Source organism: Cucumis melo, chromosome 1 (assembly GCF_025177605.1).
Source record: "Cucumis melo cultivar AY chromosome 1, USDA_Cmelo_AY_1.0, whole genome shotgun sequence".
In the NCBI taxonomy this organism is placed as follows: domain Eukaryota; kingdom Viridiplantae; phylum Streptophyta; class Magnoliopsida; order Cucurbitales; family Cucurbitaceae; genus Cucumis; species Cucumis melo.
In genome coordinates, this window is record NC_066857.1 from 29,170,128 (window position 1) to 29,192,727 (window position 22,600).

The following is a 22,600-nucleotide window of genomic DNA, read 5'->3' on the forward strand; positions in this document are numbered from 1 at the left end:
TATTGCAGACCCTGAACAAATAAATCAACCAATGGTGAGTTTGGGATAACTATTGAGAGGGTGAAAAGTACTTTTATCCCAATCTACTTTTCAAAATTTTCAATTGGTTAGACAACTAGAAGTAATTTAGCAAATTCTAAAATTACTTAAAAGTTCTAACAGGAAGTTTTTAGGAGAATCACATGTGGTTCCTCCCAAAATGCTCAGGGAAGTGTTTTTAATACAAAGTAATTTTTTCAAAAGTCAGCTCAAACGTCCCCTTAGTCTCGCTGATAGGGGTTCATCAATTGCAGCCGATGGATATTTTCTTTTCCCTATTCCAACCATTTAATGAGTTTCGTATCAATTCAGGAACAGCTAGCAATAGTTTATCATGCATCATTCTCATTTCTAACCTTACTGAATGAGTTACAATTTATACTGAACCAAGAAGATTATGAATTTTTCTACGCATTAAGTCCTACAAATTCAGGTAATTTTCTCGGAATTAATAATCTACAGATTCTGAAAGTCAAGGTACAGAATAATAAAAACATGGACTTCTGGGGGTTCCTACGATATTGATGACCTTCAACTACATGTTGGCTCTTTGGAAGAGGAAAAAGGGGTTGGTTTACATGAAGACCGAGGCCACTAAAAGCAGCATTATTCTATCATAAGTTGTAAGCATCTATTAACATCGTCCTTGTAGCAAAAAAGGAGCTGGATCAACTTTCCCAGGACTTCCCAGCACCATGTTACCAATCATTTCTGCAGTTCCCATTGCCTGGATGTTAAAAAAAATAATTCAGATTATAGAATGAACAAAAAATAGAAGGGTATAGTTGACAACTAGAAATTTATACAATAGGGCCATGAATTTTTTTATGGTCTCTATGATACATTAGAAAAGTGGTTTAGGAGTATCAGTAGCTTTCCATAACAGAGAGAGAGAATCACCAGTGAAAGTCCTCCACCTTCATGGCCAGATGCAAGGAACACGTTTGATAAACCAGGAACAGGCCCAATCACTGGTTTTCCATCAAGCACTGTGGGTGTATACTCATACAGGAAGATCAGATAATCCAGACCATGAAATTTCAACAGATGAAACTTACTAAGTGACATGATACTTACTGTATGGTCGTAGACCTATTCTCACTTTACTACTGTGTTTGATATCTGATAAAGAGACTTCTTTCAACGTAGGAAAGAATTCTGAAGCTCTCTCCCATATCCGAGCAACTATGAATTCATTCATTTCAGTGTTGAAACCAGCAAACTCACGGCTGCTACCTGAAATTAGATGACCAATTATCAATGAGATTTCAAATTTCTTGCAATATTTTTTCCCCTTTTTGTAAGAAACAATTTCATTGATTATATGAAAGTAAAAGGTAATGTTTTAGACTAAAACAAAACAAAGTGCAATTGGAAGATTATGAGATTTATTTATGTCCGTAGCGCCTAAATAAATAAATAAGATCACAATTTTTTTCTTTTTGAAACAAAAATCTTTTCGTTGATGTAATGGGAAAAATTACAGTATTCAGGACATACAAACTCTTATAAAGAGAGGAAGTGCCTAGATAAAATTAGAGGCAAGATCTTAGAAATATATTAACTTTAATTCTCTTTTTTTTTTATTGGGGGGAGAGGGGAGCATTGGGAATGCCATGATCCCTTTCTCTTCACCGCCAATATCCCTTTTTCTTTTCAACATTTCACTTTGTCAATTTTGCACTCTCTGAATGAGGCACAAGGAGGATCCTAATTATTTGCTATTGGATTGTCAATTTGCTAACTACCTTTGGAGTTTTCAGATACATTTGTTCAGTGTTGGTTGGTCCCAAAAATATAGTTGGCCACTCCTCCTTGAAGAAGTTGCTTTCGAATCCTCCCCTTTAGGGAGAGGAGGAGATGAGCAAGGTGGTGTGGCATGTAAACTCCTTTGTTGTTTTGTGGAGTATTTGGCTTCATAAAAACAATAGGATTATTAGAGAGGTTGAGAAGTTGGATGAGGAGGTTTAACGGCTTTTTGTAGGCATCAATTATTAGGCGATTTTATTTTTTTTAATATCCGTGAGTATCCAGATCAACTTACACGCACCTCGACTAATCTCACAAGACAGCTCGCTTGACCTTACAACATTTGGGAGTCAAAGAAACTTGTAGGAAATTAATTCCTTGGTAGGTGGTCACCATGGATTGAACCATGGCCTCTTAGTTAGATATTGAGACTATGTGTCCCTTTTTACCACTAGGTCAACCTATGATGGTTAACTATTAGGCAACTTTGTAAACATAATCTTCTTGGTCTTGTTCTTCTGGATTGGAGTCCCTTTCTTGTAGTTAGGATCGGATTCCCATCATTGGGTTTTTTTTAAATGCTCTTGTATTATTTCATTTTTCTCATTGAAAGTTTGAGCGCTCTCCTAATAACAAACTCGTCCTTGTGGAAGTGACATCAATGTAGGATGACGACAGACGAAAGGTCAAGGGAGGCCAGTTATGAGTGGTGACTCGAGTAGGTTAATGGTTTGGGTTTGGTGGTTGTATTACTGCACTAAAGGATTATCAACAAAGGTAGCCCATCAGTCACTCAATCCCACCACGATCACTCCAAGTTCCTCCAATAGCAGATCGTCATCCCCTACTTCCTCAGATCCGTTAGTTCCTCTTCCATTTGACATGTCAAAACCTAGTTAAGTCCTTTTTAGTTCCTCTTTCATTTGACATTTCAAAACCTAGTTAAGCCCTTGTCAGGAAAACATAAAACAGCTCCGCTTCTTCCCATTCTAATAATTCTTCTTTGAACACCTCCTCGGTCAGAGCTTCCTCCAAAACAAGGACCAAGCGTCATTCAAAAGTGAGAAAATACTCGAGCTTATTCAAGCCATTTCTGTAGCATTTTGTTAGAAGAAAGAGATCAAATGAGGCCTCTAAAAAAAAGACTCATCAAGGTGAAGTTGATCCAAGAGCATAATCTTGATGTTTTATTGTGCTAAAATTCAAGCACCTATTCAAGCTATTAGGTCAGATTCTCAAGCCTCTCATCTCCAACCCTTTGTACACGCTGATTTTTCAATGCCTAATTCAAAGGTAAAATTCTTGGGTGGTACTCCAAGCCATACTCCAATTATTCCATCCAAAAAGAAGTGTAAGACAACATTCGGTTCTCCGTTCAGCGTAAGTAGTGAAGAATTTGAATATTGTGAAAAGATAGACGGAAATGAGAGGATGTTGCAAAAGGGGCCTTTAGAAACATACCTACATGATCTGTTTCAAATTGATGAGAATTGAAGGATGACTTGAAAGTTGACGAAAAGTGTTCGGTTTGCCCACCTTTGGATTAGCTCTTCGGTATTCCAGATCATTTGAAGTCAATAGTAGTTGATTGTGGTCTAGTATTGGGTTGATTCTTCCAATACCATCTTAGTGTGAATCTTTGTTTTGAAGCACGGTGAGTAGGAGGCGTCTTCATTTTCACAAGAAGGGCTCATGAATCGTTTCCTTTAGGAAGGTTCTCCAAAGGCTATTTTGCCCATTTTGCAAGATTACCGGAAGTTGCTTCCAATCAAAGCCACAAACGAAATCATGTGTTGGATGATGAATCTATAATTAGTGCAAGAGGAGAAGAGTTATAAGAGGGTGAATCAGGGGTTTTCATTTTATTTCAATCATTTTTTCGTTTGACTTGTTTGGTGTTTGTGTTTTTCTTTGTTTCATCCGTGTATTTAGTTTCTAAATACTTTGTCCTTTAGATATTTTAACTCTTTGTATAATTCTTTCGTACTTTGAGCATTAGTCTCATTCCATTTTATTAATGAAAAGGCTCGTTTTCATTTTTAAAAAAATTACTGCACTAAAGGATTGATTTGTAAGATTGAATGTTAATGGAGAAGAGAGGAGAGGCAGTAGGGAAGTTGGCTAGCAACTCAATATAAAGGCTCAATCTTTCATTTTCGATGAAACGGACAACTTTCATTGAGAAAGAATGAAAGAATACAAAGGCATATAAAAAAACAAACCCACCAAAAATAAACAACAAACATTCTACAAGAAAGGCTTCCAACTCAATATGATGTTACCAAGGTAATAATTACAAAAAAATTCGAGACGGAAGCCCAAAGAGAAACATGGAACCTCGCTAAAGACCAAACAAGGGTCCTTCTCAGAACCTCTAAAAAACCTCTTGTTCTTTTCACCCCAAATATCCCAAACCACAACACGCACCCCGGCAAGCCATAAGAACTGGCCTTTCTTTTTTAAAGACGAATGTGAAAGGAACTCCTCAATCATACCACAGATCCTTCTTTAGCTAGCAAACTGAAAATCAAACTCTTGAAAGCAGGTGGTCCAGGTCTTCCCCTACTTTCCAGCAAAGAATATAACGGGACGGACCCATTATTGAAGGCATCGTCTTGGAAAGCCTATCCAAGGTATTTACACGGCCTAACAAAACCTGTCATTCAAAGAACTGGATTTCTTTATTATCTTGATCCTCCAAACCTCACTAAAAACCGACACACTACCAGGGGAGAGGTCTAACAACACCCTGAAGAAAGAATTGCGAGAGAAGCCTTCCCAAACACGAACATCTCTCTTCTCCTCCCTAGAGTCACACTCATCAAGCAAGGAAAGAAGAGAGGCAACTTCCGTCGTTTCCTTATTGGATAAATGCCAATAGAACTTGAAGGAAAAAGACACTAAAATTTCCCCCCCAAACCAAAGAGTAAGAGATCATATGATTTTTAGGAGAGGAAAGATGATAAAGATTAGGAAAGATAGAACAAAGGGGAGCCTCCCTAACTCATTGAGCTTCCCAAAAAACCATCCATCCCCCACAAAGCAGCTAACCGAAGGAGAAAAGGAAGGAATATCAAGCGAGACGTCCTTCCAAGGAATACGAAGCGTGCCTTTAATCCCTTTCGCCACCCACTCAAAGGGAGCATAGCAATGCTTGCTCACAACAATCTTGTGCCACAAATAATCAGGTTCAGAGGCAAAACACCAAAGCCACTTAGCCTACAAAAGCTCATTCTTTCATATCTTCACCAGTCTCCATGACCTTCGAGTTTTTCAATTTCAGAACAATGCCCTCAACGATTCAATAGCTTCTCAGTCCATACCAGTTATTCTACTCTCTATTTTCCTTGAAGAAACTTATGGTTTAGAAGGGCCTCCAAAAGAGCAAGAAGAGTCGAGTAAATCCAAGACAATAAGGAGAGAAAGAAAGCAAAAGAGAAAAAACAATCATGTTGATTCTCAGTCAGATGAACACAATTACCACTTGAAGAACGGTCACACATTGGAAACTACCTTGCGGTCAAAGGAAAAAGATCTCAAGCTTGGATCTTAACCCATCGGAAGGAAAGGGTGGTGACTTAAAATTTGTGATGGGGTTGGCTTGGATAGTCATGGAATGAGGTTGTCGCTAGGGTGAGAGGGGGAAGAGAGAGAAGAGAGAGAGTAGAGGGAGACATTAGTTTTTGATATCTAACGCTGAAAATATTCTCATTATATTTTAATGTAAATTCTTTACACTTTTTCTTTGTTGCATGTCATCTAAATTCTAAAATGTTAACTTGTTCATAGGATCCCTTAACTTCTAATTCTAAGTTACCTTAACTTCTATACTCATCCTCAAACATACAGCCATTCCACTCCAGCCAACTCGTTTCTAGAGTCCCAGATGCAAATTTTTTGTGTTATAACTCATTGTTTTAAAGGTAATGCCAATTCCTTACATGTTTTCAAGACTAAAATTGTTATTCCTCACGTTTCAAGCAAGATACCGTTAAGGTATAAAATATTCAATTCTATCAGTTTATGTGGAACAGCATGATTGAACTCAATCGAAAAAACATATACAAGGATGCATAAAATAAAATAAAAGAAAGGGGGGGAAAATCCTTCTGGCAGCAATGAAAGAATCTGGAGAAAAAAAATTAAAGTAATAAAAATTGAGATCACAAATTTCATATTATTACCAAGTATTAGATTGCCTTGAACATCCATAGTGGCAGTCATTGAAACGGATGATGTCTGCTCAAAATCTTTAGCCAAAGTTAAAGCTTGGTGATTAACATAGCCCACCTCCATCAAACCATGATTAACATGAAGGGAATTAAAATTCTCAATGACCAGCAAGTGACCCTGCCATGAAAAATAGTGATTGTCCAGACAAACCTTCGGAGGAGATGGAAAGTATTTCAGAGAAAACAACCTCAACAATAAGTCACTTAGTGTTCTATGTTATTGAAATGAACTGTGAGAGCCTTAGTTATGGATATATTAGGATTATTTGTATGTTTGCTCTCTTGCAATAAATTACAACCTTTATTTTCTTTATATTTCTTCGCGTTTTCATGTTAGGTGGTAACCTAACATGAACCTATATGAGGAAAACAAGAACCTACGTACAATAGTGTAAATATATATCAAGCTAACATGATAGTAATTCACAGCTGAAGCAACTTTGTATAGGTATGAAAATCACCAGAAAGGGAACTAATTAAAGATATAACCAAGAAGATCAATTCCCCGAACAGGGAGGAAAATAATGCTTGTTTTCTTCCAACACCTTTTTGTATTGTTAACATTTCCCAGATCAATTCCCAGAAGCAGGGTCGTAACCTAACATGAACCTATGTGTATCGTTAATATTTTCACAATTTTAGAAAATATATGAGGGTTACACTTTAATAAACAAAACTATGCAATTATGCTGCTAGTAAACTTGAGAAACTATATTAACTAAAAAACTGCAAAAAGCCTAGTCCCAGTATTCTGTTTAACACTGGACATTTTGGGTTCCACCAATTGATTCCTCTTATCTATAGAATAAATAATACTGACAAGAACTGACCGCAGAGAAGAACAGCATAACGCATGAAAACATCTCTAATAAAAGCTAGATTATGTCTATAGACAACACCTTTCTTGGCATTATGGGAACATCCAAAACAGTTTTTCCTTCCCTGAGTAAATCACGCAGCAAAGTCCCACTCCAACAACCAGCTGCCACAACAATGGCCTTCTTACTGTACAATGTAGTCTTGGACGTCTGAACAGCTTCTATCTTCCCATCGCTACCAGACCTTGAGCAATTAACGTTTAAAAGGCATAATGGTCAATTAATTTAATGTAATTATTTTATATCTGAATTAGCAAGAATTTTTGGAAATTTTGACTATTTGAATAAACAAATTAGTGAGGATTACTCTTCGCGTGCACGGTTAAGACGATAACTCATAGGATATGTTATACAGATCATATAAAACATAATTGAGATTTGAGAGATGCCAATGGCGATCACCCTTTTAAGCATCAGATGGTTTGATGGGACAGCATGCTTCTGTTTTACTTTTTCCTTATTTTTCATGATATTCTATTTCATTATCAAGGAAAGCCAGTTCATACCAGTTTCTTCTTTCAATACCATCCGGTTTCTTCTCTAAGAAAACACAACTAAATAACAGAATAACAGCACAATGCAAATTGGCTCAACAGTTGCATTTCTCCAGAAAGTGCACCTTTACTTTTTGATAAAATAGACAGTTTCATTGAGGAAAAAAGGAAAGAATACACGAGCATAAAAAAAAACCAGTCCACCAAAACACCCCAACTAGCAGAAGGGGGACCAACTAAGTAAGATGTCACCTACAGAATAATTACAAAAAAGCTTTGAAATCGAAGTCCAATGGGAAAGAAATCTAGCCAAAAACCAAATCTCACTATGTTCCCTCTCCCTACCCCTAAAAATCCAATCATTCCTCTCACCCCATATGCCCCAAATAATAGCACACACCTTGGCCAACCAAAGAAAGCCCCCCTTTTATCTCTAAAGGGCGGATGGAGAAGGAACTTCTAGATTGTCGCTCTAACACTCCTAGAGCCAGCAAAACTGACACCCAACTCCTGCAAGAAAGAGCTCCACACAGCCCTCGCATAGTCAAGATCTTCCTCCTTCAGACAAAGCATACAGCAAAAAGAGCCAACAAGCATAGTCCTCTTTCTAACAAGCCTATCCATAGTGTTAACACGCCCAACCAAAACTTGCCAAATAAAGAACCTAACTTTCTTAGGAACCTTCGTCCTCCAAATCACATCAAAATCCGACTCAGAGTAAGGAAAAGGATCTAACAAAAGACTAAACAAGGACTTACTTGTGAAACCTCTATTAGGATTAGGGTTCCAAACGCGAGCATCCCTTCTCCCCTCAAGTGGAGTAAGGATTTTCACTAACATAAAATAGAAGAAGTAGTTCGTAGTAGTAGTTGAAATGAAGTGATCGTACAAGTCAACATGACCTGCATTATCACAGGATGGGTGAACGTTCATTCTCAATTTTGTCAGCACTTAATAGTTGACCTTTCCAAATCTTCAACAGTCAGAGAGTTCTTTGAATAATAGCTAACTTTGGATTGTAGTGTATCAAACGCACAATGTTGACTAAATACAAAGATTAACCGAGCTTAAAAATTTACTGATTTAGTTACTAGGGGTGGTTGCATATATTTCAATTAGATCCAAAGTATTAGAAGATATACCACAATGCAAAAGAATTTGCAAACGTAACAAAATTTAGATCCAGCCCTTGAAGTCAAGTGATAGACTCTTGATAAAAGACTATTTAAAAATGTTGCTATATACTTAATTATTAGCTCCAATAATGCTATCCATTGGAATTACCCTATTTAATGGTTTTTTAACCCTTGCTCAAATTTTATCTATCCACTCTCTTTTCCTATTCTCTCAAAGTTCTACCACTGCTTTTAAGTTTAACGTTATTTTACTGTTTCCTCAAAGGTATCTCACGTCAAATTTCACCAGGTTAGTGGCCATGGCATTCTCATTTCAGAAATCTTGTAGCACCGGAGACTCCAATGGTTATGCTGTAGAGTTGGTAAATGAATTTCAAAATTTTATTTGTTTCTGTATATTAATTTATTAAAGAAAAAACCATTTATTATATGAATTTTTTTTATAAGAAAGTATGGAACAATTTCATTGATAAATGAAATGTCCAAACTTCAAAGATTATAGAATGATCCCAAATACAAGAATAACCGAATAGACCAACCCCATCTATTGAAGAAAAATTACAATGATACCAATGGGAAGGGGACAACAAAAAGGCGATTAGAAAAAAGAAAGTGTGACCATTTATGATATGCATATTTATTATTGTAGGCAAACATCAACTATGTAGTGATCTATCAGTGCTACTGATATTTCTTGTTCTTGTTGTTAAGATCTAAGTGTAATTGCCTAAGAAAAACAGACCTTAATAAGCCAGTAACGGGGTCATGAAAAAACTCTGCATATCTTCCTTTAAAATGCCTGTTAGCCTACATGGTTGTCATATGATTCATATCTATCAGTAACAGAAGGCATGTATTAGCTTGATATCAACACTCGGAAAGCGGACATAACTGGATGGATAGGTAGAAAAGAAAAATTAATATTTGATTATTTTCAGTCAAAACCTTTTGGATGAATGCTGCAGTACTATATGCATCTAGTTGACAGTCATTAGGGAGAAAAGCAGCCCCACAGCTGTCCCCGATCAGCAGAGCTGGTTCCATGGAAAGCAAATCAACACTAGATAAGTATTCAGCTTCCAGTCCAGCTCCAGAAAGTTGCTTTACCTTCCTTTTTAACATGTCAAGCTCGTCAGGTGTTCTACCAATTAATAAGCTCCCTGAAACAAAAATAATAGCAAGAAGAAGTAGAACAACTCACTCGTCAGCACACAACTCATGCAAGACTACATAATTTTCAAAGAAAAGTGGATCAAAAAGTTCAAATCTTGCCTTTAAATCAGTTTGTGGGCTCAAATGAACTCCATGAATTTGTATTACGTAATTTACTGACCCGGTTGCATGAATTTTATGAACACAGGATCCCATCATTTTCCTTCTTATAGAAATAAATTAACCCAGGAGACCCTTATGGAACACGCTTAATTAACTAGTCTCTTTACCAGCATTTTAATGAGATAACAGTTTAATAGATGGAACTTGCAAATATAATGGCTATTGCATTCCAATAGAACGGTAACTACCTAAAGCGTAATCCTTTGTGATGAAGAATGTACAAATGATGTGAAAAAGTTATTCACAGTTGTAAAGAAAGAGTAAAAAAAAGCCAAGAACAGAACATCTATATAAAGAGTCTTAGACAGCATATGAAAAATGTAAAGTGACGTGAAAGTCAAAGATACTCGCATTTGAGAGAACGAATGAAAAAAAAAAATAGCCAAAAACAAAACATCTATACAAAGAATCGGTTTCATCATTTCTCTTACCGGTCTTTTTCCAACCCAGTTCTTCTGATGGATTCAATCCTTGATCACGCAGGGTCTCAGCCAGACCCTCCCACAGCCTCTGGCTTCTCAAAGCAAGTTCCCAAATGTCACTGCCAGGGGATTTGTGCGCCATCCATAAATACCCCTGCCCTGAGACCAATTCAAACCCATTCCGATTTCAAGAAAACGTCGATGACAAACAACGAACAAAATTACTATTTCATACCGAACATTTTCACCTGCACCGGTAGCTCCAGAGCAAGGGACCGCCTTATCGACAACGGCAACGGAGAGGTCCGATCCGATAAGAAACTGCCGGGCAATAGTCAACCCGATAATTCCGGCACCGATGATCACGACATCGAACTCAAAAGCATTGCCATTACGAGAGGGTGAAGACGAAGATTTCACATCTTTCAAAGCACAAAAACTCACGGGTCTGTAACGATAACCAAAACTCAATGTTCTGGATTGATTAGGATTAATCGGCAGCCATTTTGGATTGAATCCGAAGTTGAAGAAATGTCTGGTAGAAGAGCATGAAGCTATGGCGGTCCTGCTAGAAGAAGGACTTGAGCTTGGGCATGGAAGGATTGAAGAAGCAAAAACCATGTGGTTGACGTGAAGCATTACTGAAATTCTTCGTTTGAAAACTTACTGAATCAGTTCGAGAACGCATCGTCTTCTTTGATTGATTGTATCCGCCAATGTTACTTTTGGTAATTTTTCTAAAACTAATGAAAATAGTTAAATCTAATTCTTAATAAAGGAAAAAACATCATTCTCTAAAGACTATAGTCCAAAGTTTATTGTTAAGTCTTTTAATATTTATAAAAATTGGAACATTTTTAATTTCAATAAAATAAATCAAAATATAATTAAACACTAACCAATATTTATTATAGTTATCACAACTATAACTATTTTTAATAACATTATAATTACAAGATACTATCTTATATAAGAGGTAACCTATAAATAAATATTATAACATGTATATAAATGAGATCCAATAAAGTTAGAAGCAGTCGTTGCAAATTTTTACATGGGATATGGTTGCAAGACAAAGAACAACATGATATTAAGAAGTTTTGATAATAAGTGTGTCAATCTAAGACACCTAAAGCATGCATATAAATGTGTCACGATGAGTTAGGGGTAGTGGTATATTGCTCACCGATCACATCCTCATACCTACATCCATAAATTAGGGTAGTGGTATATTGGCTTGCCTTTCTACCTACATCCAAATGTTTCTTTTTTCTTTTTTATTCGTGTTACTTTAAAAAAAATAAATAAAACAATTATCTATATTTTTTTAAATATTTGATTTTTCCATCCACAACTTATAAAAAAAAAAAATTCAGAATGATTCTTCACTTTATATATATTAATAATTTTATAAAAGATGTTAAAATACGAGCGATTCTATTTCTTAAAATTAATACTGCAAGTTTAGTTAACTAAGTTCATAAGTAATTACGACGAGAGGTTAAAATATACATCATGGAAAGTTAAGAAAATAATATATTTAAATACTCTTCATCTTGAATGTGTTTAAACACATGAAGAAGAAAGTAGTCATAAACTTCACTTCTTATTCTTGTTCAGCTCAAAGATTCGTTTAGTGGGACTGCTAAAAAAGTATTAATTTCATACGTTATCAACACTTATTACAGCACAGGAGATAAATAAGGTAGTTTGAAGAAAATAAGTTAGGACATGGGTGCGTCCCTTGCACACACGCACCCGCCTCTTTTTCTTCTCTCCTTATTTTCATTCCGATGTTTAGCTTTCTCTTAACCATACTTCTTCCTCTTTCTCTTTTTATTTCTTAATTTCTATGATTAAACTTTCTTACCTTTTTTTATTTTTGTTTTTTTTTTCTTTTCTCTTTTAAACATTTTCTTATATTTCTTTTATTTTACTTTTTATCGTTTAAGTTGTTGAATTCTTTATTTCTGTGCGTTTTTAAAATTTTATATTTTTAATCAACTAATTTTGAGTATTCTATATTTTAATTTAGTTATTAGATTTTATAATTTTATTTTTACATTTTACTTTTATTTCAATTTTAATCTCTACATTTTTTAATTTACACTTTTATTTCATTTTCCAAATAAACATTTTTCACGATTTCCTTACAAAAACTTCAAACTTCGTTAATTACAACTTGTTGTCATCATCCTATAGAAGTTGAACTAAATAACTAAATCGAAATAATGCACCTTGTTCTTTTTTATAAACTAAAAGTTAAAAAAAATGTAAAAATAATATATCTTGAATGGACAAAAATGTTATGAACTATCAAATTATTAAAAAAAAGTATAAATTGTAATGAACACATGTAAAAATAAACATTAACAAATAAATTTTTATTAGGAACAATTTCAACTTTCATCTTCATCTTGGACAAATTTTGATCTTTAATTTATAATCTTCAAAAAGTGAGAATTGACACATAATATGAGAAGCATCAACATAATTTTATGTTTATACATTAAACTTTAATTCAATTAATTATTGAAAAATTGCATTAGATGACAAAAATGTTAGAAAAACAATCCATAGTACATTTTTTTTTCATATAACAAATATGATGAATGGACAAGTAATTAGATATACAAGACGATTATAAAAAATTATCAAAAGGTTATCTATTCACTATTACAATTTAGAAAATATAGTGACATATATCTTATTGTCAGAATTTTTTTTTTCTATTTCCATAAGCGTTTCTTAATTATTACCATTTTTTATTCCAATTAAAACTCTATCTATAATGATCAAATAAAGTATTTAGGATCAATTTTATTACTCTAATTATTCAAGCTTGAGGAGACTTTTTAAAAAACTTATAAACCGTTTATTTACTTCAAATTAGAAAAATGATGAAATAAATGTGTCTAAAAAAGTGTTTTTTTTTATGATTTTGTTTTTATATATTATATATTAAGACGATAATTTAAATTAAAAAAAGAAAAAAAAAAAGGGTCGGGGAGAAGCTTTCTATATTGTCCGTCATTTGCCAGCATCAGCCCATCAAATTACCCAGCAATGGCAGTCGCAAACCTACACAGGCTCCGCCAAATCCACCGTCTCCCGGCGATCACCTACTCCAAGACCATTTTCTCAAGATGGTCCGCCTCGGCCACCACCTCCTTGGAACACTCATCGTCGTCATCCAAAAAGGTATCAGATCGCGCCATCAAACTCTTCGCGTATGATCCGGAGGGCACAAAGAAAGAGATCGTCGGATTAACTGGCCAGACTCTTCTGAAGGCGCTTGCCAATCGAGGCCTGATCGACCCGGATTCCCATCGATTGGAAGAAATCGACGCCTGTTCCGCGGAATGCGAGGTCAGAATCGCCCAGGATTGGATCGACAAGCTCCCGCCGCGGTCCTACGACGAGGAGTATTTACTCAAGAAATATTCCAGGGCTAGGACTTTGAACAAGAACTCGAGGCTTGGCTGCCAGGTTATTCTCACTCCCGACCTTGAAGGTATGGTCGTTGTTGTGCCCGAGCCCAAACCTTGGGACATTCCTTAATTTTTATTTGGAACACTGGATCTTTGTTTTTTGGCTTATTTGGCTGTTTGTTCATTTAATAATTTGTACCTTGAGATGGTGCAGTTGGTGGACGACTTGTTGTCTTTGGGAAAGATTATCCTCTAATTGCGTCGTTTCGATGCTTCTATACTCTAGTTGTTCTGTCGTCAGCTTGTTTGATGGGATATTTTTGTATTCGAATTTTCTGTACTTCTTTGTTACAGTGGATGTAAGCATTTGGAGAATGTATAAGAAATTGGCAAGCAACTGTTAGAATATGAAAAATTTTGGGTTTCTTCGTTTGTGTCACTCCTTTGTTCTTCCATGAAATGCCCAAAATTCATTACTATGAAGAGGAAAACAAAAATTTAAGAATTTCTGAACCACTATGATTTTATCAATGATCTAGGGGTATTCATGGATCCTGATGTTTGTAAACATTGATTTCTTTAATTTTGTTGGTCCACTATCTGGGTATTAATCAAGTTCCTTGATGCCAAATGATTTAGCATTAGATATAGGAGCCAGTATGTGTACCAGAGCCACTAGAGCTACTGCCAGAGTAATTTAGAGACTTTTCCCCATGATCATCACCAAGAGAAGTCTTATGAAACTTGATCATGAGATGTTGGCAGTTGGGTTCTAATTCCTCATAACAATTTGGAGTTCTTGTTGAATGAAGAAGCTGTATAGAGGTATAAATGTAGATTTATATGACCCTAGGAGATGAGAACAAAAGTTTTTTTTTTCTCTCATTTGTCTCAAGTACAACTGTACACAAAAGTTAAGGTTTATCTACAAGCTCCAATTTTTAGGTGTATGTATGGGCCATTAATGAATCAAGTTTAGAGTTGGAGTTTGTAGAATATTGTTCAAACTCCATCCTAAAGATCAGCTTGATGAATCTTACATGTATAGGTTGGAGTCTGGAGTGGTTGGTTTTTAAAGGGCCTGTCTAGACACTTGGTGTGCCTTACTTTCCTAAAGCTAGGTGCCCTTGTTAAGGGATAAGGCACATCCTGTAATGCACCCCATGCTTGTAATTAGATTCTTTTATAAAAAATATGTTTTGTAGAGGTGTATATATTTAAATTTAATGCTATATTTCATCAGGTATGTGTGTATATAGAAACTGAGACTGAGAGTGGTATTCTTTTCTTAACTTAAAGTTATTAGTATGTCTTTTCATAGTGGCTTTCCTTATTTATAATCTTTGGCTTGTATTGTAAAAAGAAATAGGCTAAAATTCCTTTGGAGAAGGAAATAAGTGTGGGAGCTGATGGAATGGAATAGAACAGTATCTTTGCTTCAATATCATAAGGTTTTATGTGTTGAAGCCTCCTTAGGTGCTAAATAGTATGGGGGATTCCTCTAGAAGTAAACTGTCCAGTCCAGGGTTGGATCATTTAGAGAAGTCAGAGGATACAGTAAAGATTCTTTGGTTAGTAACTTGGTCTACCTATCATTTATCAATGTCAATGAGTTACTAAATGTTCTCGGGGAGTTGGATATTAGTGTCCAAGGGTCAATTTACCCATAGATAGTTCCCAGTCTTTGCTCTGACTCCAAGGTTAGATTTTTGGGCGTGCAATACAGCCTTTAAGTTTCATTTCATTATCTCCTTCCCTGACTGTGTATGGCTTGCATTCAATCTCTAACACCCACTTCAAGATGCTTGGATCTATGGTTTCTGAAGTTTAGATTTGATGATACAAATAAATATAATAATATTTTGTCTTGTTGGTTCTTCTTGGTGGTTTTTCCAATTGTGATAAAGTTCAAGCTAGAAACTCCTTTAGGGTCTTCCTCTGAACTGTTACCTTTTGTGTGAAACAATCGTTGGGGATAATGATGATTTTTTTCCCGGTTTCCTCTTGGTGTGTGGTTCTTATTTTTTCTTCCCTTAGATAGTCTCTTTGTAACTCTTTTGGTTGGTGCTACTATCTTTTGTTATTGTACGTTTTGATGAGCCGTAAAAGAGGGAAAATAAGAAATTTTCACGATTGAAACATTTTAGAATGAGTTAGTGCTTCTCTAGATTGACTTCCTAAGCTTTATAATCACCGTCGTGGGCTTGTCTTTGGAGCTTTATTGATTCCATCCTTTGGTTATTGCTTGGTTTTCCTCTCATGGTACAGCCAATATTATTTGGCACAATGTGTTAGGAACCCAACCAAGCTAAGAAATACTCAAGAACAAACAAGATCACTAAGATATATAATTATATGAAATATATTGATAATAATGTCATAAGATCATGAGAAAATGACAATGTATCCCTAGCCTTTTGAGAGAGCTAGACTCTCCCAAAGTCCCAATTAGGAATTCCTTCACAAAACTCTTCATACCTCTCTCAAACTATTAACTGAAAGAAACCCTAACAAACTTAATGTCTACTTACTAGAATGCTGTTCCTACAATTCGTACTAATCAACGCTAAACAATCCTAAGGGTCTTACAATGTTATTAGAGGTTTTAGTTGGAAAGAAAGTGTATGACCTTCGATGGTAAGTTGTAACTTGTAAGACAGTACACTTTCTGATATTAGTTGAGTTATACGTTAGTATGCATGCTCCAAACATAGTTATCATGGAAGAAAGTCGAACAAGTTTTGAAACCTTCCTTTTGTGCATCATGTTTCTGTAGACGCTTGATATAGACACCCTTCATTCTGTTCATTTTTCTTGCCTTTTCTTTGGGTTCAACCACATATTCTCCCAAGTCTTACCCAAGCAATATCTCTTTTAGCCCTTACACAAGTGCCCTGTTTTTCTGAAGTAAGAAATTAAGATTTTTGGGTAAGCAGCATAGAATGGTTGATCATAGAGCTGCTTTTATCGGGTTTCTCCTCAAATAAGGGTGTGACTGCAAGACCAAATCTGAGATGGATGAGTGACTGTATGTGTTAATTAGTATGCCACCTATTTCACCGTGAAGAAAAGTTTGCTTATGTCAATGACTCAATAGCATATTACTTGCCAATGAGCCTGGTAAGGGGGAGTATAAGTGGTTCGGTTTGAGTTTATTTTTTAGAACAAACTATAAAATGATATGTCTGGTCAGGGAAAAGAGAAACAGATGCATGGAATGTTAGAACTGATTTTTGTTAACCTGGCATAACCACCCGACAAAATTGGACACCAAATCGACCAAGACAGGTAAAATCTATCCAAACTGAACCTACCGTTTGTATTGGATTGATTCGGTTTAGTCAAGTCCCAAAATGATTATCTAATTTAGTTTATTGTTAAAATATTGTTGGTTGGTTAACAAAGAGTAGGAGATTTGAACCCGGGACCTTTCGTCCTCAAGTTTGTGCTAGTTAAGCTAAACTTTTGTTAGTTTTAAATTTTAAATACTAAAATAGTAAACGACAAACATTATTGTTAAATTGTGAATATAATAAACTATCCAATATTCTTTGAATTTTCTTTATATTTGCTCAAAACATAACCATGCATCTAAAGAATTGGACAATAAAATATATAGAAATAGATATTTATCATAATTGTTTAGTTAAATAATACTTTTTTCAAATAGAAAATACAATTTTAAGTAATTGAATAGCATTGATAACTTTTGAAACCAAATAGAAACACATTATTTTGGTTTTAAATTAGTTTTAAATATATGAGAATCACTTTTAAGGATTTGTTATTAATTGGAGTCCGTATCATGGTGAAGCCCACGTAGCGGTAAGGCTGTGATTCTTGCTCAAAAAAGAGACCGAAGGCCTGAGAGTTATGCAAGAAAGTAGGATGGAATATTGAGCTCCAAATATACGCTATTGGGATAGGATGACTCCTATACATAAATTTGATTATTTAAAAATGAAATTTATAAACTTAATTAACCTAATTCTCTTTTTCTAAAATTACTATTTCATTTAAAAGAGAAAAAGAAAGATTTTATTTTATTATTATTGTTAAAACCATTTTTTTCACATGGATTTTTGACCTCCAAAAAATGTGTATCTATTGAATTTTGGACATCCCAAAAGGTTGTCCCTGAGAGTTTCATGTTTAATAATTATTTCAAAAACATCTTTAACCGCTAGCAACATTATTCTCCATGTTACACGTACTTTTGATTAATGAGTGTCTTTGACTAACTTATGCATATTTCGACTAATGAATATCTTAGATAGATTCATGCGTACCTCAACTGATTTTTATTAGATAATTGATATGACTTTATATTCTTTTATTAAAGTTTTTAAGTTGATCGGTTTCTTGGAAACCCTCTGTGGAATCGACCCAAAGCCTAATTGTCTTTCTCTTGGTCCACTACCTCATGTTTTTCAAAGTTGTTTTCTTTGAATTTATTCTTTTTAGTTCAAACTTTTTCTTTTGAAAAGTTATTATTCTCTGAAGAAGTTGAACTTGAGACCTCTTATCATCGAAAACATATACATGTAAGTTGAATTAAGCTTATGTTGGTAATTTAGTTAAAACTTACCGTGATAATTTAGAGATTTGTTGAAACAATTATTATTTCATTACCGATGAAATAAAGACTTTAAATTTCAACCCAATCACTAACATGTGAGGCATTTGAAGCATCATATCAACCTAAATTATACAATTTGACGTTGAATCTTACGTATTGATTAAATTTGTAGTTAACTCAAACTATTTTTTCGTAAGAGATAAAACATATAAATTGTTTAAAACTCATCGTGAAGGACTTAAATTGGAACCAAAAAAAAAAAAAAAAAAAAGAAAAACAACACTTAAAATGGAAATGAACAGCACATAAGATAACAACGATAAGTGTTTCAATATTTATCCTCTCACATTTGGGCCATTGTGTTTTTGCGTGTCCGTATGCTTCGATTAAATTATTGTAATACCCTTAAACTTCAACTGTATTTAAATTACGTCCCTAATCTAAAATAATATTGTTAGAAAAAAAGATTTTGTTTCCATTGAACTAAATAACCAATATCGTGTGCACATCTTGTTTCTATTTATTTCATCCCATATTTATTATAATCATTTTCTTACACACAAACTATTACATTCATTTTTACACATTAAAAATTAGTTCAAAATTAAAAATAAAATTCACAACATTAAAAATATATATATATATATATATATATATATATATAGGGGCAAAATTCAAACATCATTAAACATTGAGGGGCTGTTTGCTATTTAGTATAATTTAACCATATATTTGAAGTCTTATTCTTTCATGTCCGCGTTGAATAAAACTCCAATTTCTCCTCTTTATTTTTCGCCGTCGTCTTCTCTCTTCTCCCGCTCTTTTTTTTTTTTCTTCTTCTTCTGCATTTACCCATCTTATGATCAAGCTTCAATATCTCAAGGTTTAAGGGTTTAAAGGTTTCGATCTCTTCAGTTCTCTCGGTGAGATTTCATTTGATTTTCCCTAAAAACCTAAGATTCTTTTTGTTTTTCTCCATTTCTTAATGTTTGAATTTGCATGTGCTCTCTTTGTTCCTCAAATTTGTTGCTCTTTCTCACTGTTGTAGCCTCTGTTTGAAGTTGGAATTGGAAGGGTTTTCGGCTTCTTCTTATTATTTTGTGTAGTGGGAATAAACCCAGTTTATTTTGTGGGTAAGCTGCGCTTTTTTTGGGTGTAATTTTTGTTGACTCCATTTCGTTCAAGAACAAATTGTCTTTCTGGCGGTTTGAAATGAATTCTTGTTAATTCATCTTTCTGGGGAATACTGCTTTCTATTGAGAGGTTGTCCGCACGAATTACTGTAGGATTTTGCATTTGAAGATACAATTTCAGGAGCTTGTTTTAATTAGGGAGAAACAAATTAGAAGAATAGTTATCTTCGTGGATATTTGGGTGTGGTATATTTTTCTTTGGGGCAGTGTTTCTTTTTGTTGATTTCGTTTAGGGGCCGCCTCTGTTCTTGTGTCTTCGTGTGTGTGAGATCTCATTAGTTATCCTTGCTGATTTTTTAATTGTTGGTTTCTTTCGGCATATGTATCTTGTTTCTCATTGTATTTGAGAGATATCATTTAGCTGAATGATTCAGTTTCAAACGTCTTTTCCACTGATGAACTTTTTGGCAATTGAGCTGCTACCAGTTTTTGAACATTTGATTAGCTTTTCCGGCATGCTCCGGTTATGATAAATCCCTCGTTTTTTTTTTCCTTCGTGAATTGAAATGGAGGTGTTTTCCCCTCCTATAATGATGTACGTAATCGCTTGTTTGTTTGTTTGTTTTTTTTTTAAAATTATTTTTACCAATCTTGCTTCTCTCTTTACAGTGTTTATGGCCCACTCTGACTTATTGAATTTGCTATTCGCGGTGGGTGTTTGGTGTTCTGCATATATTGTTGTTGCAGTTATTGCATCATTGCGGATAATCGCCTGTCTTTGTCTGGTTTAAACTTGTGAGACAACTTGAAAGCTGCCATGGGATATGCACAGCTAGTTATTGGTCCTGCCGGAAGTGGAAAGGTGAAAGATTAAGTGCTTTGTTCAACTGTTCATATCTGTTTACTGTATTCTGCTGTATGATAATATAGCAAATCTGTCTCCTTTTTATGTTTGACGCTAGAATTTAGTATCTATAGTTATCATGGATATGTTGTAGCTTTTGTTTATCTATTTAACGTGTCATGTATATGAATCAAACTATTAAGGTCTGCTGTATCCTTTCATTTGGAGTATGATCTGTTTACATGCTACTAAATAAATTCAGAAACATAGAAACTTTATTATCATATGTTTAATTGGTAGTTGTTTATTAATGAAAATGTGGCTGTCTATCCCAGAAAATAGTGTCTTTTTCCATATTCATGAATTGGTTTTGACTGCAAACCATGTTGAGAGTACAGAAGTTGACTCTAGTCTTAATTGGAAATCTAAAATTTAATCGATTTTAATGAACTTCAATGACTTTTTTACCTGAATCAGTCAACCTACTGCTCTAGCTTGTACCAACACTGTGAGACAGTTGGCCGAACTATGCATGTTGTGAATCTTGATCCTGCTGCCGAAAATTTTGACTATCCTGTAGCGATGGGTAGGTATACATTATGTTTGTTGATCTTGTGTATTCAAATGATCCATTCACCGACGCAAGTGATTTATGTTTCATGCTTACAGATATTAGGGAGCTTATTTCGTTGGAGGATGTCATGGAGGAGCTTGGGCTTGGTCCTAATGGTGGCCTTCTATACTGCATGGAGTATCCTTGAGTGATTATGCTCTTCCCTGAAGTTGAGGATCCAGTCACTATAAATTACAAGAACGTTTCTTTTTATTTCTGAAGTTGTGGATGAAGGTTTAAAGAGTGTGTGTGTGTTTTTCAAAACTTGAAATGTCCTTAATTTAATAATCAGACATCTTGAAGAAAATCTGGATGATTGGTTGACAGAAGAATTGAACAATTACATGGACGACGATTATTTAGTTTTTGACTGCCCAGGTTTGCGTCACTCTCTAGTCTGTGCACTTGAATTTATTGTTTAAGAAGACAGATGGCTACAATTTGTAGGAGGATAAAAGATCTCTTCAAAACCTATGCCAATACAGTACCCTTGCTGCTTTAAATTTCAACTTTTAGATTCCACTCTCGTTGTAGCTAGTTTCTGGTTGACTTTCCTCTTGGAGTTTTGCTTGTTTTTAAGTCCCTGTAAAGATGTCAGATACTCTCTTGCTCAGGAGGTTATTTTGGGTTGCACACTTTTGCTTCCTTGTTTGGTGTTCAATGTAATTGTAGGGTAATGAGAATGACATCCTGGGTTCTTTAAAAAATAATTGAAAAATCATTCCCTGGTAAGTACTAAGGAGCTTAGAGCTAAGGTAAACTTTCACATATATTCATTCAAGAGAGCATAATTTTGACAACAAATTGCCACCCCCAAATCTCTGTTAACTTTTGGTTCAATTTTTTTAACAAGAAACTAAAACTTTAAATTAGGATTTTACACGTTAAAATCTGACTTCTTACGATGACCTCCCCCCCCCCCCCCCCCCCCCCCCCAAAAAAAAAAAAAAAAAATTAAAGTTGGTCTATCCTCCTAGAAAACAAACTTTCTTCCATCCCTCGGAGACTGGTTGGCTAAGATACAGAGAAGTCAAATTATCCTCAAGATGGAGATCAAGCTACTTTTAGAATAATATTCCACGAAGAAGCTAACCATGACAAACTGCTTGAATCTACATGTAAAAGTTTTCTTTGTGAGAAATGCTTTGACACTGAAGTAGAGGTGCTTATTGCTTTCACATATAAATACTCAACGTATATGCAAAATATATGGCTACAATATGATTTGGAATAGAAAATACAAATTATAAGTCTGAGAATCTGTACATTTTACATGTAAATCAGTTTTGGCTGGTAGGAGAATTTTCTGTATGATTTGTATTATTATTATTCTTGGACAGATCTTAGTCCTTATCTACTGAAGCTACTATTTGACGTGAAACATTACCTTTTTGTTTTTGAGTTGAAATTGCATATTGAATATTTTTCATTTTGATCATTATGTAGGTCAGATAGAGCTCTTTTCTCATGTTCCGGTTCTTAAAAACTTTGTGGAGCATTTAAAGAGAAAGAACTTCAATGTCTGTGCTGTGTATCTGCTGGATTCTCAGGTTTGTAAATTCAAAGTCTTCTTTCTTATCACTCTTTATATCACCCTCAAAAATGTTGTGGTCCATTCTTTACAAGTATAGTTACAAATTGCGCTATTTATCAGTTCATGACAGACATCACAAAGTTTATTAGTGGTTGTATGGCTTCTCTCTCAGCAATGGTTC

At 34.7% G+C, this 22,600-nt stretch overlaps 3 protein-coding genes across 4 annotated transcripts in view; 2 read left to right on the plus strand and 1 right to left on the minus strand.

Moving 5' to 3' along the window:
- Nucleotides 1–364: 364 nt before the first annotated feature.
- On the minus strand, nucleotides 365–11,029 carry LOC103492582 (uncharacterized). 2 transcript variants are annotated; one of them, XM_008452999.3, is made up of 9 exons: nucleotides 10,534–11,028; nucleotides 10,295–10,444; nucleotides 9,474–9,688; nucleotides 9,271–9,335; nucleotides 6,920–7,082; nucleotides 5,973–6,138; nucleotides 1,117–1,275; nucleotides 940–1,028; nucleotides 365–766 (listed from the first exon to the last, which is right to left on the minus strand). In XM_008452999.3, exons 1-9 carry the CDS (start codon nucleotides 10,922–10,924, stop codon nucleotides 674–676), a joined length of 1,491 nt encoding a protein of 496 aa, XP_008451221.1. In that variant the 5' UTR covers nucleotides 10,925–11,028; the 3' UTR covers nucleotides 365–673. The 2 variants fall into 2 exon arrangements, with proteins under 2 accessions (XP_008451221.1, XP_050937155.1); XM_051081198.1 differs by lacking the exons at nucleotides 6,920–7,082; nucleotides 9,271–9,335 and having other exon boundaries at nucleotides 10,534–11,029.
- A 2,220-nt stretch (nucleotides 11,030–13,249) lies between these two features.
- On the plus strand, nucleotides 13,250–14,155 carry LOC103492583 (uncharacterized). The gene has a single exon (XM_008453000.2). It carries the CDS (start codon nucleotides 13,352–13,354, stop codon nucleotides 13,844–13,846), a length of 495 nt encoding a protein of 164 aa, XP_008451222.1. The 5' UTR covers nucleotides 13,250–13,351; the 3' UTR covers nucleotides 13,847–14,155.
- Nucleotides 14,156–19,050: 4,895 nt separating this feature from the next.
- LOC103492584 (uncharacterized) overlaps nucleotides 19,051–22,600 on the plus strand; it is a 5,395-nt gene continuing 1,845 nt past the window's right edge. The window contains exons 1-7 of the mRNA XM_051082475.1: nucleotides 19,051–19,218; nucleotides 20,098–20,290; nucleotides 20,750–20,858; nucleotides 20,942–21,023; nucleotides 21,178–21,263; nucleotides 22,332–22,435; nucleotides 22,540–22,596. Coding sequence (XP_050938432.1) covers nucleotides 20,246–20,290; nucleotides 20,750–20,858; nucleotides 20,942–21,023; nucleotides 21,178–21,263; nucleotides 22,332–22,435; nucleotides 22,540–22,596 — 483 coding nt within the window. The 5' untranslated portion in view covers nucleotides 19,051–19,218; nucleotides 20,098–20,245. The remainder of the gene's footprint in view (nucleotides 19,219–20,097; nucleotides 20,291–20,749; nucleotides 20,859–20,941; nucleotides 21,024–21,177; nucleotides 21,264–22,331; nucleotides 22,436–22,539; nucleotides 22,597–22,600) is intronic.

Coding starts and splice junctions, on each gene's coding strand:
- LOC103492582 (XM_008452999.3), bottom strand. CDS start 10,924: ATGCTTCACGTCAACCACATGGTTTTTGCTTCTTCAATCCTTCCATGC. Junction 9,689..10,294: donor ACTGGGTTGGAAAAAGACCG/GTAAGAGAAATG, acceptor TTTTTGTTTCAG/GGAGCTTATTAATTGGTAGA. Junction 7,083..9,270: donor CCCGTTACTGGCTTATTAAG/GTCTGTTTTTCT, acceptor TAATTGCTCAAG/GTCTGGTAGCGATGGGAAGA.
- LOC103492583 (XM_008453000.2), top strand. CDS start 13,352: ATGGCAGTCGCAAACCTACACAGGCTCCGCCAAATCCACCGTCTCCCG.